Here is a 17,910-nt window from a genome sequence, read left to right as displayed (position 1 = left end):
TGAACAAAATAAAAAGATCTTTAAACAAAATAATAATTTACACTGATCATCCTGTTCAATAGTTTACACCCCCCTGGTTCTTAATGTATCGTGTTGCCTTCTTGAGCATCAGTGAACGTTCGCACCTTTTGTAATAGTCGTGTACGAGTCCCTCAGTCGTCCTCATTGTGAAAAGATGGATCTGAACATCATATAGTCGCTGTTGGAAAGGGCTCAAACATGCAGAAGATGCTGGAAAAGTAAAGAATGTGCAGGACGTGGAGAGTTTTTCTGAAGAACAGTGGGCAGTTTAACTGCTCAGGACAAACAAGGGACTCGTGAACAACTCTCACAAAACATAAACACAGTCGCTGATCATCCAGGTAACAACACACACAGTATTAATAATCAAGGGTATGTAAACTTCTGAACGAGGTAATTTTTTATAAATTCAGCTATTATCTTGTCTTGTGGACTATATGTAAACATCGGTTATGTGAAATAGTTTATTCAGGACAATACTTAATAAAAAACAACGTGGGAGTTTTATGATCCCTCTTATTTTGTTAACAGTATTGTTAACAAACTGAGCCCCCAGAACAGCTTCAATTCACCTTGGCACATACGCCGCAAGTCTCTCAAATTGTCCTGGACGCTTTTCTCCCAAATGATATTACCTCAGTTGGTGTTTTGATGACACTGGTAGAGAATGCGTCTCCGACACCTCGCTTTCAACTCCAACATTGTGGAGTTCACTGCGGCTGAAATCTGCCGACAGTGAAGGTCATCGCATATGACTTTACATCCTTACGAATGCATTCAGTGAGCCCTCGTGCCCTGTGGATGGGGGCTGGGTCATCCTGGAAGATACCACTCCCATCAGGATAGAAACAATTCATCTTTAATTTGTCACGTCTGTATAATAATATAAATGTGTATTTATTTCACCAGAACGATCTGGTGACTGGATCCAAATGTATACCATGTATACTTGTCTATACAGTCATAATTGTGACACCAAGTTACAGAAGATTGTTAATTGAATACCAAGTAATTTAATAATAAACCACATATGGACACACGTATGACGCAATACAGTAATTAATGTACGAGTATTTAGGATCCAGTGTGAAGCATTTACAGAAAAATGAACAGAGGTGCCCGTCGTCACTTACTATCCATTTTACTCACTTTATTATGTAATTATATTATATTTATTGCAGACCAGTAAAGAATAGAAAAGAGCACTCATGACCCTCCTTTTCGAATGCTTATATCTGTATGAACTAAGGCAGATGTGCACTCTTGCATCTCAAATAGTTTTAATATTGAAAATGAGGTCCTTTTACATGTGGCAATATTGTATAAAGCTCTGACAGGCACTGACTAGCAACGGTGTTATGCCATGATAGAAGCAAAAAATGTTTTGTAGGTTGGTTTAAAAAATAATAATAATAATAATAATAAATCCAGATGTTTTTGGATACTTAGCCTACAAACAACAAACTGTTTTGTGTGGTGAAACGCTCGAGTGGAAGCACAGACAGAACGGGACATTAAACAGTTACTGTTCGGGCTCGTGGGGAGGTCAGGGCTGTTTGTGTCCTTCATGAAGACGACAGATGAACGAATACCTTTAACTTGGTGCAAGAGTGAGAGACGAGATCATGAGAGGTCAAATTCACAAGTCAGCAAAAACAAACAAACAAACAAACAAACAAACAAACCAAAAAAAAAAAAACTGTTCAGCATATATACATGTTTTCTTTAATACAAATGAAGTCTCTTTGCTCTTTTGTTAACGAAGGAGAAAAAAAACCCCCAAAAAACGGAAACAGTTGTTGTCACGGCAGAATCGTCCAGCAGCGTACGATCATGTTGAGGGCCCCGACTAGCCGTCGGCGCCATGAGTAGGGGGGGCGACGCCAACAAGACCCTTTCATAAGAAGAGCTATAGCAGCAAGGGGCTGGAGTTCATGAACTGATTGGTGGGATGAGGTCGGCCGACTCTAAGGCGTCTCCAATGTCCAGGTCGTCGCAGACATCTCCGACACCCAGGTCCTGCCCAGAGTTCTCCCGGTCCAACTTTTGTAGGGACTGGAGCTTTAGAATGAGCTCCTTGATCTCCTCCCGTTTAGTCTTCATCCGCTGCTGGGGGAACCAGTCCAATAAATTCATAGGGAGATGGAAGCTTGGCACAGGGTTCTTTGGTAATGTAGAAAAAAAGGGATAATTGGGGAGGGGAAAAAAAAAAGAGAGAGATTTGTATTTACACAAAACATGCAATATCAGAACTCCAAAACCCTAGCTTGCAGATTTTTCCTGTTTTAAAGGTTTATTTCCTAGTGTTTATATACAGTAAACGGAGCTTTGTAATGCCTGAGAGCAATATTTACAAATAACAATCAGACAACTTGAGAAACACTTGGAAACAATCAGCTTGGAAACAGATGAACAACAATCTTGTTCTTTTTTTCTTTTTACCTGGTTTCACCAAATGTATGAGGGTCCTAAAACACTTTTTATACCACAGTCCTATTGACTGCTCCAATCTGATTGGCCAGACGTTGATTCATTTTGCTGCAAGTTATAGAAATGTGCTCTTTCTAATTACGATGTTGTTTCTGTTATAACATAATCCATAGGGTAATAGACATACAGAATTTAAACATTCTATCTTCCTTATTCAAATCGGTCAGCTTCTTTCAATTCATTTGAAAATCACTGCCATGTGCTGTCCGGTCCAATCACAATCCCCCCAGCATGCAATGTGTCCAAACAGAAGAACTCAAACAAACTGAAGTCCCTCCCCCTCGTCTGCGTGTTACCATGGGTCTGTCCATACCAGTCAAGATTCAACTTAGTGTATTGATTTGTATCAACACTAACCAATAATAACTCGCCAAATATTAAAAATACACGCACATTTACAGAACTACCTACAGAATATAATGCTGGTCTGTCACACGATTGTCGTCCCACATGGCATGCTTTAGTGAATTTCCTCAGCAAATATATATATATATATATATATATATATATATATATATATATATATATATATATTTTTTCCGAGCTGTACCTCGAAGAAGCTCTCGACGTATTGCAGCACGTAGACGCCACAGTCGCTGAAGTTGTCCTGTTGTGGCACCCGCGGGCTCGAGCCCTTCATCAAGTCCTTCCCAAAACTCCTCTGAGTGCCCTTCCTCACTTCCCACTCTACCTCCAGATACCTGGGCAAGCAAACACACACACACACACACACACACACACACACACACACAAACAAAAGTACACACGAGTGAGGACTGAACAAGGGATGCATTAAAATATCCTTCTAATCAGAAACTGTTCTATTTCTGTGTAATAATTGCAGAGGAAAAAAAACACAACAACGCCAGTTGAACATAAAATCGAGGCAGAAACACAGTGTAAGTGCGGTAACATACTCTCGCAATGTCTTCACCACTGTAGATCTGGCAGGGCCTCGCAACGAGTCCATGATGAGGATACAAGGTCTGCGAGAGGAGCAAATCACAGCGATTAACAGTTTTGGGATGTTCGTCAGGATTCGCTAAGGAGACACACTAAGGTGAAATCTGCTTTCATTCCTAATGTAATCAAATGTTTTTCCATTACAAATAAAAGTTTCAGCAACAAGTCGAATGTAAAGTAGTAATCCTTGAACTGTTTGCATGAATGTCTTCGTGTACATCCCCTTTCGCTTTATTTAGCAACATGCCCTCGATGGACTTTCCATGTCTAAACCATCCATTTCAGATCAGACCCATCTGCACATCTGAGTATCGTCTAGACACACGCTTCGAGAAAGGAATACGACTCAAGGAAAGCCTGACCTTCTGTCACCTTGAAATAGTGCAGAATCTAGAATATTCGAGATATTAAACATTTCATTTCTTTGTTTTAAAGATCTTGAAATTCTAAAAACTTTGTTTATTTCCAGTTTTAACTGAAATGACATTTTCACTGTGGTCTCTGACTTTTGGAGAACAATAGCTGCAGTAATGCCGCTCCCTAGTGGCAATAAAAATGCTTTGTGCGGCTGCAGCACTTTGATATAGCTCGACTTTACACAGAAGCGTTTCAAGTATCACGTTGCATTTAACCAGACGTTTCATTTCTAAATTAAAAGCCTTGCTAGTGAGGCTTTAAAAGCAGAGAACTTAAGTTGGCTTTTACTTATTTTTACATCACTGTACATCAGTACGTTGACTTTCCTCAGGACATTTACATGATGCAGTTCCTGTGTTTGGTTATGCGTACTCACTGTTTGCAGATGGTAGGTTTGGATGCCCACTCCATGCTCTCCGACGTTGCAGTGTCGTCCGCCAGCGCTCCGTCCTCACTGCACTCGTCCTAAAAGGAGAATTGCAATACGAACAGTGAGACGTGGAGCCAGAAGCACCCGGCTGATCTGTAAACTAATAGCATATAATATCCATATCGTGACAAATCGTGTTGCAAAGCACTTTTCTGAGATAGAACAAGTAGCACGAGATGTGTTTACAACAATTACAGATTTTTTTAGCTAAAATTTCCCCCTTCCCAATTCATTTCAGTGTTAAATAATTGATATTTACACCACAGCATGGTTGTGGGTATTGTTTCTGTATAACAGCCAGGCTTGGACAGTAGTTCCAGCTGGAACATGAACGATAGGCTAATATTAAATGTGCACAATACGTTATTGTTGCTATAGTAACTGCTCACACATAGAGGCACTTATACAGGGGACGCTCCACATAATCTAAGATTTTTAAATGTTTTTTTTTTTTTTAAATGTGGTGATGTTTTTGTTAGGAGACATTTTATTTAACATTTATGGAAGGAGTCTCGCTTGTAAGCGCTGTGTCACAGTTTCGAACAGCACAGAAAAGAATTTAGGACTTTATTCTTTTCAGTAAACTGACAAGTGGCGGTTCTTCAGAGAGGGAGAGAGAGAGAGAGAGAGAGAGAGAGAGAATAATGAACTTCAGTGCATTAATCCACATTATTTCACTGTATGCCGTGCCACAGGACCGACCTTAACGAGAAAACTGAGAAGTAATGTAATAATATTTTACACAAATGAAAACTTCTGCCCTCTGTCCCTTATTGTATTCTATTCTTTACTCTTTGCTGCTTCAGTGCTGAGATTAGAATCCTCTTAAAGTCACATGACTCATGAGCTAATTAACTTAACTGGCCCTGAATGAGAAAATGAAAACAAACAAAACACTTACATGAGAGGAGCTTTGGTCGTCAGAGAAGGTGCCAGGATCTTCACTGCTATAACACACACTGATTCTTCGCAAAGCATCTTGAAAACCAAGAAGAAACCATTATTAATATTAAGTTTAGGGGTTTTTTTGCGAGCAATACTCCCAATTATTCTCGTACATTCCCCGTACAAACCCCTCACCCCCACTCATGTGCATCAGATTCTTCTGGAACACTCACCTGTGTAATGTGATTGAACCTGTCCGTTGACCCTTTGGTTGTGAGTGCAGGTGTGATCTGGGGGTCGGTGTGGACAGGACGGCATACTCGAGTGGCTTACGTCCTGTCCCTCAGCTTCCGTATTAACCTCCTCTGGGTTAAAGGAAAGGGGCTCTGTGTGAGGCGAGGGCTCCTCGATGCCTCCTTCGCTTAGGACGGAGCTCCCGATCTCAGATGGGGACGAAGCCTGGGCCTGGGACTGTGTCTGGGGCTGATAATGAGGATTGGGCTCCATGCAGGGTCCCTCTAAACCTGGGAAGCAGATCACTGCAAGATACCAGTGTGCTCTGGAGAAATGAACAGAGAAATGGAGAAGGAAAATAGTCAGCATTTTCACCACTGCATGTTTTGTCCCAATCCTTGGTGTAGTCTATTTACCCTGAAATAACTAATAACGTGTGTGAAAGCTGAAATTGTAAATATGAAAAACACAATTAATACTTGTATAGGAATGGGATCATTTATACCACAGTGCTATTGTACTCTCGATTCTGACTATGGTGTTGATTAATTTTCTATAACACCAGCTCCGACAGGAGTGCAGACTGTAAGGTTTATTTTAATGCTCTTGTTTCTATAGTAACAGCTACTTCACAAGGACTTGTATGGTGGACGCCCCACATAATCTAAATATAACAATAAATGGATTTTTGTAGTTGATATGAAGACACTTTTGAGAAGTAATTTAATATTAATGGATCGAGTCTCCATTATCAGCGCCTCGTAACAGTCAGTAAGACTTACCCCACAAGAAAGTCGTCAAGACAGGAGACGGTGGAATTTACTCAGTAACATAACGCGTGTTTTCTGTCTCAAACATCAAAAGGACTTATAACATACAGAGGTGCTTGAAAGCTTGTGAAGGCTTTAGGATTTTCTATATTTCTGCATAAATGACCTAAAGCATCATCAGATTTAATATTAGTTCCTACAAGTAGATAAAGAGAACCCAATTAAACAAATGAGACAAAAATATTATACTTGGTCGTTTATTTACTGAGGAAAATGATCCAATATTACATATCTGTGAGTGGCAAAAGTATGTGAAGCTTTGCTTTCAGTATGTGGTGTGACCCCCCTGTGCAACAATAACTGCAGATAAACGTTTGTGGTAACTGTTGATCAGTCCTGCACATCGGCTTGGAGGAATTTTAGCCCGTTCCTCAGTACAGAACAGCTTCAACTCTGGGATGTTGGTGGGTCTCCTCACATGAACTGCTCGCTTCAGGTTCTTCCACAACATCTCTATTGGATTAAGGTCAGAACTTTGACTTGGCCATTCCAAAACATTAACTGTTCTTTGGTAGAATGACTTGTGTGTTTAGGGTGATTCAGTTCATGGAGATGTCCTGACATTTTCCTGTAGAATTCGCTGGTATAATTCAGAATTCATTGTTCAATCAATGATGGCGAGTCGTCCTGATCCAGATGCAGCAAACCATGATACTACCACCACCATGTTTCACAGATGGAATAAGGTTCTTATGCTGGAATGCAGTGTTTTCCTTTCTCCAAACATAACGTTCCTCATTTAAACCAAAAATTCTATTTTGGTCTCATCTATCCACAAAACATTTTTCCAACAGCATTCTGGCTTGTCCACTTGATCTTTAGCAAACCACAGATGGGCAGCAATTTTCTTTTTGGAGAGCAGTGGCTTTCTCCTTGTAACCCTGATTTGCACAACATTGTTGTTCAGTGTTCTGATGGTGGACTCAGGAACATAAACATGAGCCAATGTGACAGAGGCCTTTGGTCTCCTGGAGGGGGTAACAATGGTCTCGAATTTCCCCCATTTGTACACAATCTGTCTGACTGTGGATTGGTGTAGTCCAAACTCTCTAGAGATGGTTCTGTAACCTTTTCCAGCCTGATGAGCATCAACAACTCTTTTTGTGAGGTCCTCAGAAATCTCCCGCCATGATACACTTCCACAAACATGCGTTGTGAAGATCAGACTCTGATAGATCCCTGTTCTTTAAATAAAACGGAGCGCTCACACACCTGAGTGTCATCCCATTGATTGAAATCACCTGACTCTAATTTCACCATCAAACTAACTGCTAATCCTAGAGGTTCACATACTTTTGCCACTCACAGATATGTAATATTGGATCATTTTCCTCAATAAATACATGACCAAGTATAATATTTTTGTCTCAATTGTTTAATCGGGTTCGCTTCATCTACTTTTAAATCTAATGATGTGAAAATCTGTTGTCAATTTTGTGCAGATCTATAGAAAACTTTAAAGGGTTCACAAACTTTCAAGCCCCATTGTAAATGAAAACAGGATCTAATGAGTTTTGTGGATGTTCCCCAACATTAAATGCACTATAAATGAATACAAAGTATGATGCGTCATTTGTAAATACTACGAAAACGTAATCGTTGGTAAGTTGCTGTGGTATAGAAGGAATAAAAATGCGTCGGTATGTGCAGTCATGGGAAAATCAACTTTGGGGTGATAACGGCAACTCTGCATCCTGTCGGGCCACGGCACACCACCCTGCCGTGGATTATTTTCCTGTAACAGCATGTTACTCCATAACAAAGAGATCATACTCAAAAGATCCAACTCCTGTTTGACTTGATTTAGCAAATGATGGCTTACGACTCATTGATGGGAACAAAGATGAAGTCCTTCTGAAAAAGGTCCACATGTCGCGTCCATGTTTTTACCCGATTGTGCTTCCTCTTCTGTATTCTAGGAAGAGTTACAAAAGACAATCTAGATCAGATCAGTGATACTTGACTTAGGCCTTGGTCCATTTAGAAATACGCTGAATACATAAAAACAGAATCATGCCTGATGAAGGCAACGCAAACACACGACAGGCTGGTCCTGTGTGAATGAACTACATTTGAAGTGAATTGATCACGGTTGAATAAGGCCAGTGTGGGTCAGAGCTACTAGGGGTACAGGACTAGTAGCTCTGATTCACACAGGCCACGTATAACTGAGAAGAACCTACGGAAGGTTAGTTGTGTCCGGTGCACTTCTCCTTTCTCTCTGGTTGAGTCTCTTGTAGAAGAACGAACTGAAAACGTGACTTCTGCCTGCATCCTCCTTTTTCAACTTCTCCATGAAGAGATACCTGCAAAAAGCCACACAATTATAGAGCTGGGCGTTATGACAAAAATCTCATATACCGGTACTTGAGAACATCTCTACAATAAACGATGCATATCGTGATATGATTCAGCTAACAACCTGTCTGCAAAAGAGTAGTAAAATATAAAGAGTTTGATGATTTTTTTTCTTTAAAGTATACAAACACCAAGAAGATTAAGTAAAACAATTACGTCAAATCAACAGAATCCATTCAGTACCATTTCATTTGTAATGATTAAAAACGTAAAAGAAAACCACATCACCATACCAACGATATCTCTTAAAAGTGTATCACCTAATCGTTTATCACGATATCTATATTATATCGATATGTCACCCAGCCCTACAAAATTAAGTGTGCCTTTATTCCACTGAAAGATAGAGTGCGTATAATCCATATATCTATAGGATTATATTCATTAATGAATTTAAGACCAAGCAGGATTTAGTCTTAATGGAGTTCTTGTTAATTAAAGATTTTCATGCGTGAACCCAGACCCATCAGATTTAATAAAATGCAGCAAGAACGATTATTTCACATCATATATCATCAGACAGAATTAAGTTTGTGGATGTTTTTTTGTTTTTTTTAAACCAACATTGAGTCCAATTAATATAAGCTGAACTTAATTCTTTAACACATACATAAATCTCATTATCTTGGATTTAGTTAGTTTAAACTAGACGTCCCTGTAAAGCCCTTTTTACAGACTACAGCACTGCCAAGTCCCCATGTTACTCTCACATGTGAATCAAAGCTACACTGGTCAGGTCGCGAGAATATTGGACCCTTAAAATAGGCTCGCTGTCCAAAAAAACTGAGAAGTCCTGAATTAAAGCCCAGTGCATAAACCCTTCTGGGAAAGGTTCAATCATAAAATCATAAAATCAACCTGTTCTTGTCATGGTCTTATCCATCAAATAAAACTTCCTGGATTTTGCCTTCTTACAACCTTGCACTAAAAATAAAGGTGGTTTACTAGCATTCCATGATATCTGCTTTTAGATAAGACTACTGCTGATGAAATCTACAGGTAGGCGTTTATTAGACTAAAAAAAAACACTTACTTTAAATAAAAGTCTATGATGACATCGTTCAGAAACTCCCCGTCGTTTAGACAGTGAAGGTCTTCGTTGGTCACAGAGATTCCACCTTTAGCTGGAGGAGGGGGATACACTATCAACCTAGTAAAGAAGGGGGGAAATAGGTATACATCATCCCATTCAAGAGTTCTACAGAATACATTACACAACAGTTTTGGTTTTTTGAACCAGCTGAACCAACTGATTACTCAAATACCAAGCTCAAATTCTTCTCTTGAATTTACTGAAATTTGCAACGTGTAACATTTGATCTTACTTGACGATGGGGCCTGTGAAAGTAGGCTGCAGCTCTGCCATATCCTCATCATCATCTTCATCGTAGATCCCGTGGAGGTGAGTGGAGAATCGGGTCTGGACTATCATCTCTGTCGACGCAGCCGGGGTTGCGGTTACTGTGCTTGCCGTCGCCGTTGCCGTGGTGACGGAGACATTTACTGTAGTCGCAGTCGTGGCAGATGTTGTAGAGGGTGAAACCAATTTGGCTTTCTGAGCTTTTGCCTGGGGACAATATACAGATGTTTAAAAAAGAAACCCAAGTTGAAGAAGAAATCTTACTAAATAACACCCCCCCCCCCTCCCCAGTCAACTATGTAAAACAACTGGATGAGTGCATTCATAAATTTAATTGGTAGAATTTGAAGAATTCTAATATTATGTACATGTACAAGCTACAAAGTGACATGAAATTTTAGATTCATTATAATGTGCCCTAAATCCCATTCAGCAAGTCTGCATGATTAATTCACCCTACTCCATCATGTCTAAACATAACACACGCACAGGCTACTGTAGTCACAGTGAAATCAAATCATTGTCTCTGAATCAGATAGAAGGAGCTCTGTGATTGGCTGATTGGATAATTGAATGAATGTGCAGGTGTATAGGTGTGTTGGTGTGTGTGTGTATTTTATAGATGTCACACACAGTCATAGGCACCCGATTTCTTTTAGTACAACCTTTGTTATAGATTTTTATTTTATGACTTCTACATTATCGGGTCAGTACAAAAACATTTAAGATTCCCAAACATTAGTTTTCCAGCACAAAATTAAGTGTTACTGAAAAATGTTTGCATGTCAGTAAAGAAAGCAGCATATTACGTGGTAAGAGACCTTTCAGACGACAAAAAAAATATATAAATAAATAAAAAATCAAATTTGCTGCAAAAATAAGAAGCGACTGCGAAAGTCAAAGTCTCCAGAAGAACCGTGGCTGGTTCTACAAGATGCTCAATAAAACTTACAGCTCATTTCCTTATAAAACTGAACTAGAGACTACTATTAAAATTGAGTTTCATTTAAAAAAAAAAAAAAAAGACTTTGTTTCATTTACTATGGTTTATTTCTCTTTACCGGATGGGTTGGTTTGATTATTTCAGAAACTGCTGATCTTCTTACAGATTTTCAATTGTAGGTAGAGTTTACACAGAATATCCGAGTCTACAATGGGCACAGGCTCACGGATTCTCCAAGCGACCAGATGAGACTTTCTCCAATCTTCAGCTGTTCAGTTTCGGTCAGTTTGTGTGCACTGTAGCCTCAGATTCCTGTTTCTGGCTGACAGGAGAGGAATCTGATGTGGGTCACCTTAAGGTGCGACGTGTTGTGCTTTTTTTTTTATATATATATTCTGGTATGCTTTCCTGCTCACCATGAGTGTAAAAGAGTGGCATGTGTGTTATCTTAGCTCTTCTCCTGTTCTGCATGAAAATCCCTTTCTGAAACCCTCAAACCAGCCTACTGGCCCGAACAATCATGCAAGGTCATTAAGATCACATTTTTCCCCCATCCTAACGTTTGATGTGAACATTACCCGAAGCTCTTGACCTGTATCTGCATGAGTTTATGTATTACACAGCTGCCACATGATTGACTGATTAGATCACTGCAATATATGAGCAGGTGTACAGGTGTTTCTAATAAAAACACCTATACTAAATACTAAACAAACAAAAAATAATTATATTCAGAATATTTGTAAAGGTCACACACCTTTTCCTTCTCTTTTGTTGCTTTGTTATATTGAACCAGTCGAACGTTGGCTTCGTCAAAGGTCAGTCTAGCAGGAAAGCGCGTGAGCTTGTTGTTTCGGCCAATCTCAACCAGGATGTCTTCTAAAATCATCTGCTCTTGCATCGAGAGGCCGTTCTCGAAAATCAACACTATGTATTTCTCATCCAAGTCTGGAGAAAAAATGTAAAAAACAAATAAATAAATAAAAAAATTACATTTTTTATTTTAAGTAACATTAATGTAAAATGTCAAAACTTAAGATCTAGGTTACTCCTTTGATAATGACTTTCTTTTGAATTTAACAACTATTAAAATAAAGAGGAACAATTTTGAATAAAAATAAAAGAAAGATGTTCGCAAACTGCTTCCAGCTTCTAAAACTATCCAGTGAATCCAGGAAGCTCTACATGTAGCCGAATTTAGACGCTCACTTTCGCCGCTGCAGTCGTACCACAGGCCGCCGCTCTCCTGGGACATCTGGAGCTGGGTGCGCAGGCGCTGGCACTCACTGTCACTGGTCTGGAAAAATAGGACGGGCAGCTTCCGAACGCTGCACCATTCGCAGCTCGTCAGCTCCGACGACCTCAGGCGCACCTTCTCCAGCACGTCGACCTCCTGACCTGCACACAGTCATTTCTCAAAATGGTTAACGTGATGACGCCTCAGAGCAGGGGGGGGGGGAATATGCAACGCAACGTCATCCACAGAGGGTGGAGGAGCACACCTGATTCCACAGTTCGGTCTCCTATTTGGCTGGAATCAAAACCCACACCTGCTCCGTGTATAAAATTGGACTTAGATACTGTTAGAATACACACACCTGATTACAGTTTTCTTGAGGTTAAAAAGAACTAAAAGGTAAGATAGTGGGAATGCAAAGACTGTGACTTAAAATCCTGGCCAGCGACCCATTAATCCATGAAGAAAAATCCTGCACAGAAGTGGTGTGAAATGGGATTGTGCATCACCCTCATTTAAAATATTTATAATCTAGCATACTGTCATTTTAAAAAATTTTTATAAACAGTGTCACATCTAATATTTAATATGCTGCAATTAAATCATAAATAGCCTTTCAACCCCAAGGCAACCCATCATAAATCTTTCCAAATATCTACATATGCCATCACTTACCTTCCGTCTCAAGCTGTATATACTCTACTGTGAACTAGAAGAAATAAAAAAAAAGAAAAGAAAAAAAAAAAAAAGAGTGAGACAAAAGAAAAAAAGAAATGTGCTGCTTTTTTTTTCACATTTCAGATATTCATACATACTGGACTCTCACACCTCTTTCCTTTCACACACAAATAAAGGAACTGGTACTGAAAAACAGAAGTTTTCCTCGAGCATGAAAAATACTCTCGGTCTCTTTACGCTACGGTGATTATCAGCTTCTGTATACTTTACATACGATATAAGCAAACTTCTAGTGTAAAGTTAAATAAAGTGTTGTAATTGCTCATACGGTGCACATAGCTCACCACACAACAAACGAACATGGCCTGAGTAGAGGAACATAGAGTATACGGTACACAGGCCAGAAATAAAGGATATGGTAATTATAAATGATAAGGGTTAATTTGTGTAATCTTTGATGAGGCTCGTGGATTCGCAAGGATTGCATCATACATTTTAAACTCGTACATATAGTATTTGACAAAGGAATAAAGAACTGATCTTACAATGACAGGTTTGGTGACCATCCGGCGCAGAGTTCCTATCCGTACGCTCCTGCACTCCAGAATAATGCTCTCCAACTTCGGCACCTGTCCCAATTTCCGCTTCTTAGATGGCGACGGGTCCTCGCACACGCTTCGAAACTGCTGGGACATTCAACGCAAGCGTGAATACTTTCTACTCGTGCAGAACGCGGAAAACGGAAAGAGGAAAACAACCTCCCTGATTAAACGATTTTTCCTCCCTTTTTCTGTAAGGTCACGAGGTTGTGTATTTGCTCTGACATGCCACACAATTAATTAGATAACGAACTCAATCTCGTGATCGGGAAAGAACAAAACTCAGTGAACACGCTCTTACTGGATCTTTTAAGCGGTTCCTTCGAGGTGCCACGCTCCTGTGGTCCACGTCGTTGAAGAATTCGCAAGCGTGCTCTTCGTGTTCTGCGACCTCTTTAACGGCCGCTTCCACTCTGCCGCCGGAAGGCGCTGGGGAGGAGTGGGCGGAGTCGGCAGGCCTCGGAGAGACGCTGTCCAACCGGTTTACGCTGCCCGTGCTAGAACTGTCAGCCTCGTCGTCTTCGTCGCTAGACAGTACGACTGTAAATAAAATAAACACAGCACGTGAGCAGACGGGTGCATCGTGGCATGTTCTGGTGTTGGTCTCAATATTGTCGAATATAGCGATGTATTGATTAACCAATTAACAGCACTGATTAAATGCATCCATTTAACTCTGGTATAAATGGACACTATCAATAAAACCGCTGTCTATTAAACTGCACTCACTGGGGTCATTGAGTTCGTGCTGCTTGGCCAAAGGCTGCCTCTTCCCCACGGTTAGCTTAGCGCCATTGTGTGGCAGCAGCAGACCCCCGCGGGTAATGCGTGCTGGTGGGTTCATAGCCGTTTCGGCTTGGGTAGCGCGCCCCCCAGACGTCACACCGTAGAAGCTCTTGCTGAGCTGAGTGACGCTGGGAGAGCCGGGAGAGGGAAGGGAGCGTACAGGCACTCGAGGGGCAGGTGAGGAGGGGACAGCAGGCAGAAGGGGCACTTCAGCAGGCAGTGGGTTCCCGCAGCTTTCACACTTTGTGTGGTCTTCACTTCGCCGGCCACACTTTCCGCACACAGTGAAGTACTCGTCCGGCTGCAACGACTGTCAGAGAGACGCAGAGGGAAGGAATATTGACGGGCACTTAAGACAGTACGTCAATGCTGAGGACCGCAGCTAAAATTTCTAAATGACTTTTCCTTCAATCGGATTTCATTTACAACGGCAAAAAAAAAAAAAAAAAATCAAACGTTTAAATTGTGTACTTTTAATAAGTGAACCTTAACAAATCCAAGTGAAGTCTATTGAAAAACACGTCTAGGTTTTTCATATGATCGGCACATGGGGTTCTTTCGGGCATATTGTGCACACCGTCATTATATTATCCGGTGTGTAGTAAGTATATTATTCTGAACAGGAAGTCACTTGGGATTTGTCTGAACTGTGTCACTACAAAGTTATATCCTGAATAAAATCCAATTTGAATCAAAACACTACATCCTTTAACTAACGCATTTTGATGCCCGGATTACTGACGCGTTTTAGCTCTTCGGCACTAATCCTCGGCGAAATCCGTGTAGGTGTCGGCTCGCTTTCATGCTACTCTGCGTGCACGTTATGAGCTTTTTAAAAAAAAACGATCCTCACCTCTGCCGTGCTGATGCTTTCGAACATCGGCCGCCTCCTCGGCTGGGTGCATCTCTTTACATTCAGAGACTCCGAGTCTGGAGGGCGGAGAACACAAGATCAAGACAGAATGCTAGGAGTATAAGAGTGTAAAGTTACCAGAAATAGAAATGACATGCATAGTTTATTATTAGGTATACCTACCTACTATCTAATAAGATGGTGAATCAGAATATATGACTTTTTTTTTCCTCCCATATATACAACTGCCTAATAAACTGGCAGCTCAAACGTTAATAGATCTAGAACACATGATTTATCCTCATCCTGCGCTTTACTTGGTTCAACAAAAGGAAATATACTATGCTATGTTTCTGGGGGTTTTTTTTCCCTCTGTAAGGGGCATATTGCTGGCTTGTTCGTACTGACAGAGCTGTCATGGTATCAGAATATTAAGCAGGCTCCACTGTCTTCAAGAGCACTGTAGGAAAGAAAGACATTTCCCTAGCTCAAGATTAACCCTTCATGCAACACTCTAATTACTCTCTATACCAGTCTATAAAGAATAAATACTATTCGAATAGCGGTGGAATAGGGCTAAACATTCAACTTAAGTCAACATTTCGTGCAGGACATGTAATTTAACGAAGCCTTAATTGAGACACGGTAGGAGGCGAACGGTCTGGAACTATCTGTCGTGACTCACTGCTTCAAAAGGTTATCCAACTGCCCGTGTCTAGACCATTTGTGTATTCTATTCAGACACTGCCAAGGGAAGAGGCCGTATCTTTTTAAACCTGCCGAGGACCCAGATACCGTCAATCTCTTTTTTTTCTTTTTCTAGCTGCACTCCTCTCATTCCTTCCCCTCGCAGGAGACGCAGATTAATCAGAGGCCAGCAATCCACTCTGGCGTACGTCGACACACACCGCCACAGAGCTCTGCCTCATTTGGCAGACACACACACGCACACACACAGGCTGAGCTGTCTTAAACAGCACACAACCATGAAACACTCTGTTCCTTTCTCTATTCCCTCAGTCATGCACCAGCACATCTTTTTGCCTGCCATGCACATGCCATTCTCATCAAACAGAGAGGACATGAACAAAAGTCAGTGAGCACCTGAAGGCAAAGCAAGGCCCGAAAATAAATTGGGGGAAGTGCTGTATTGTGAAAACCCAAAGCCTATTTTCCTAGAACAATAATAACGCTTCAGGTTACCGTTAATCCTTCATAAAAACAAAAGTCTATATTTTGAATTAAAAGAATTACTGAGACTGTCCACTCTGGAGGAAATAAAAGCAGCAGCGTCTGCTTCAAACATCCAGTCGTCCTTGAGCACTGATTGAGCACTGAGCTCCCAGTGCCAGGAAACATTACTCCCTGGAAAACAGAGCTAAAACGAAGACACTCCTCCATCTGAAAGGGCAAATCAAACAGCTACAGAGACGAGGCAGGATTCACCGCAGGATTTATCTCCGACAGACTGAACCGTCGGTGCAAGAGAATAAAGCACTTTATATAAACCGGTTAACGTGTTTCAACGGAATAATTCTAATTCGGCGTCCTGGTTCATATGCAAATCTGATCTGACTTGGCAACCGATGAATGGCTTTGCGTGTGTAATGTCTAAGTCGCACACCCAAAGGCGAACGAACACTAGTCCACCGAGTTACTTTACCATTCCAGTATCTCATGTTTTCGACAAGAAATTAATGAGATTTTTTTTTTTTTAAATACTTAGCTGTAAATTCTCACCTTGTTTAATTAGACACTGTAAAAAAAAATCTGTCAATTATAATATATATATTTTTAAAAGGTTGTTTACAACTCAACTTCAAAACGAGTCTAACGAAGTGCAGTGAAATAAAAAAAATGACTAAACTGGTTGAAACCGGTTTATTACAAATACCATCAAAAATATATTTATCAATATTACTGAAAGTGACTTTATTATTGAAAGCAAGCAGAAGTGAAAAATTCAGTTGGTGCGGGTTTATCCATTTTTCTTTCTTTTTTTTAATTCTTCATTTATGTGCACTTTTGTAAGAATGCACAGCAAACAAGAAATGCTGTGAATGCAATGCAATACCTCCTCCCCATTTCCTATCTCTAATTTATCATTTTTTAAAGCAGAGACAGACAGACAGACAGACAGACAGACAGATATAGATAACCTGAAATCTCTGGGCAGGTGAGAATGATTTTGTCTAGCTCTGCTCTTTGGGTGGTGAAGTCAGATCTGCAATGACAGGGATAAGCATTTAATCACATATATATACACACACACACACACACACACATATTATATATGTATATATACATATAACATGAAAATAAAAACAGCATGCCAAAAAACAGACAGCTTTAATGTGATGCAATATGATGATATGAGAGCATGCGATTGGAATTCGGGACATACGCGAATTAACATGCATGACGTGGGCTCGCAAAAATGTCGCATGAAATGCTGCGTACAGCATGCAAACTATTACTGTGCATTTCCACACACAAATCGTTAGATGCATGTGATGCGAGACACGGATGAAAGGGATCCATTAAAGACTGTGTGCTAGTGAAGACATCCTAAACAGCCAATTCTGCTGCTGAAGACCACACAGAGGCAGGCTAAACAAGCTTCACATGAGCCTTACCTTTCTTTCAAGTCAAGGTTGCTTTAAAATGGAGAAAGTACATGTGTACGTAAACATTAAACAAATTAAAAGCAGTACGTAACTGAATGTGTCACTGATATGTGAAATGAAATCACCAACGATCGCTTGGTTCACACAAGAGTACCATATAAGAGTGAAGAGAAAGATAGGATGCAATCTGCTGTGCTGT

The 17,910-nt window shown here is 40.4% G+C and overlaps 1 protein-coding gene across 8 annotated transcripts in view; it reads right to left on the bottom strand.

Moving 5' to 3' along the window:
- Window positions 1–507: 507 nt before the first annotated feature.
- Window positions 508–17,910, bottom strand: part of senp6a (SUMO specific peptidase 6a) — a 28,748-nt gene continuing 11,345 nt past the window's right edge. For 2 of the 8 annotated variants that reach the window (XM_053645517.1, XM_053645533.1), the window contains exons 6-24: window positions 17,721–17,741; window positions 17,244–17,308; window positions 15,085–15,161; window positions 14,175–14,541; window positions 13,747–13,985; window positions 13,392–13,532; window positions 12,844–12,877; window positions 12,141–12,329; window positions 11,689–11,879; window positions 9,954–10,195; window positions 9,662–9,778; window positions 8,454–8,576; window positions 8,093–8,185; window positions 5,440–5,765; window positions 5,223–5,299; window positions 4,268–4,356; window positions 3,429–3,497; window positions 3,062–3,212; window positions 508–2,184 (exon numbers count right to left, since the gene is read on the bottom strand). In XM_053645517.1, coding sequence (XP_053501492.1) covers window positions 1,954–2,184; window positions 3,062–3,212; window positions 3,429–3,497; window positions 4,268–4,356; window positions 5,223–5,299; window positions 5,440–5,765; window positions 8,093–8,185; window positions 8,454–8,576; window positions 9,662–9,778; window positions 9,954–10,195; window positions 11,689–11,879; window positions 12,141–12,329; window positions 12,844–12,877; window positions 13,392–13,532; window positions 13,747–13,985; window positions 14,175–14,541; window positions 15,085–15,161; window positions 17,244–17,308; window positions 17,721–17,741 — 2,842 coding nt within the window. In that variant the 3' untranslated portion in view covers window positions 508–1,953. The remainder of the gene's footprint in view (window positions 2,185–3,061; window positions 3,213–3,428; window positions 3,498–4,267; window positions 4,357–5,222; window positions 5,300–5,439; window positions 5,766–8,092; window positions 8,186–8,453; window positions 8,577–9,661; window positions 9,779–9,953; window positions 10,196–11,688; window positions 11,880–12,140; window positions 12,330–12,843; window positions 12,878–13,391; window positions 13,533–13,746; window positions 13,986–14,174; window positions 14,542–15,084; window positions 15,162–17,243; window positions 17,309–17,720; window positions 17,742–17,910) is intronic. The other 6 variants (XM_053645502.1, XM_053645551.1, XM_053645525.1 and 3 more) reach the window with 4 other exon arrangements.

This window comes from Ictalurus furcatus, chromosome 2 (genome assembly GCF_023375685.1).
Source record: "Ictalurus furcatus strain D&B chromosome 2, Billie_1.0, whole genome shotgun sequence".
NCBI classification, from domain to species: domain Eukaryota; kingdom Metazoa; phylum Chordata; class Actinopteri; order Siluriformes; family Ictaluridae; genus Ictalurus; species Ictalurus furcatus.
The sequence above is the reverse complement of the archived record's forward strand: the minus strand, read 5'-3'. Positions and strand labels throughout refer to the sequence as shown.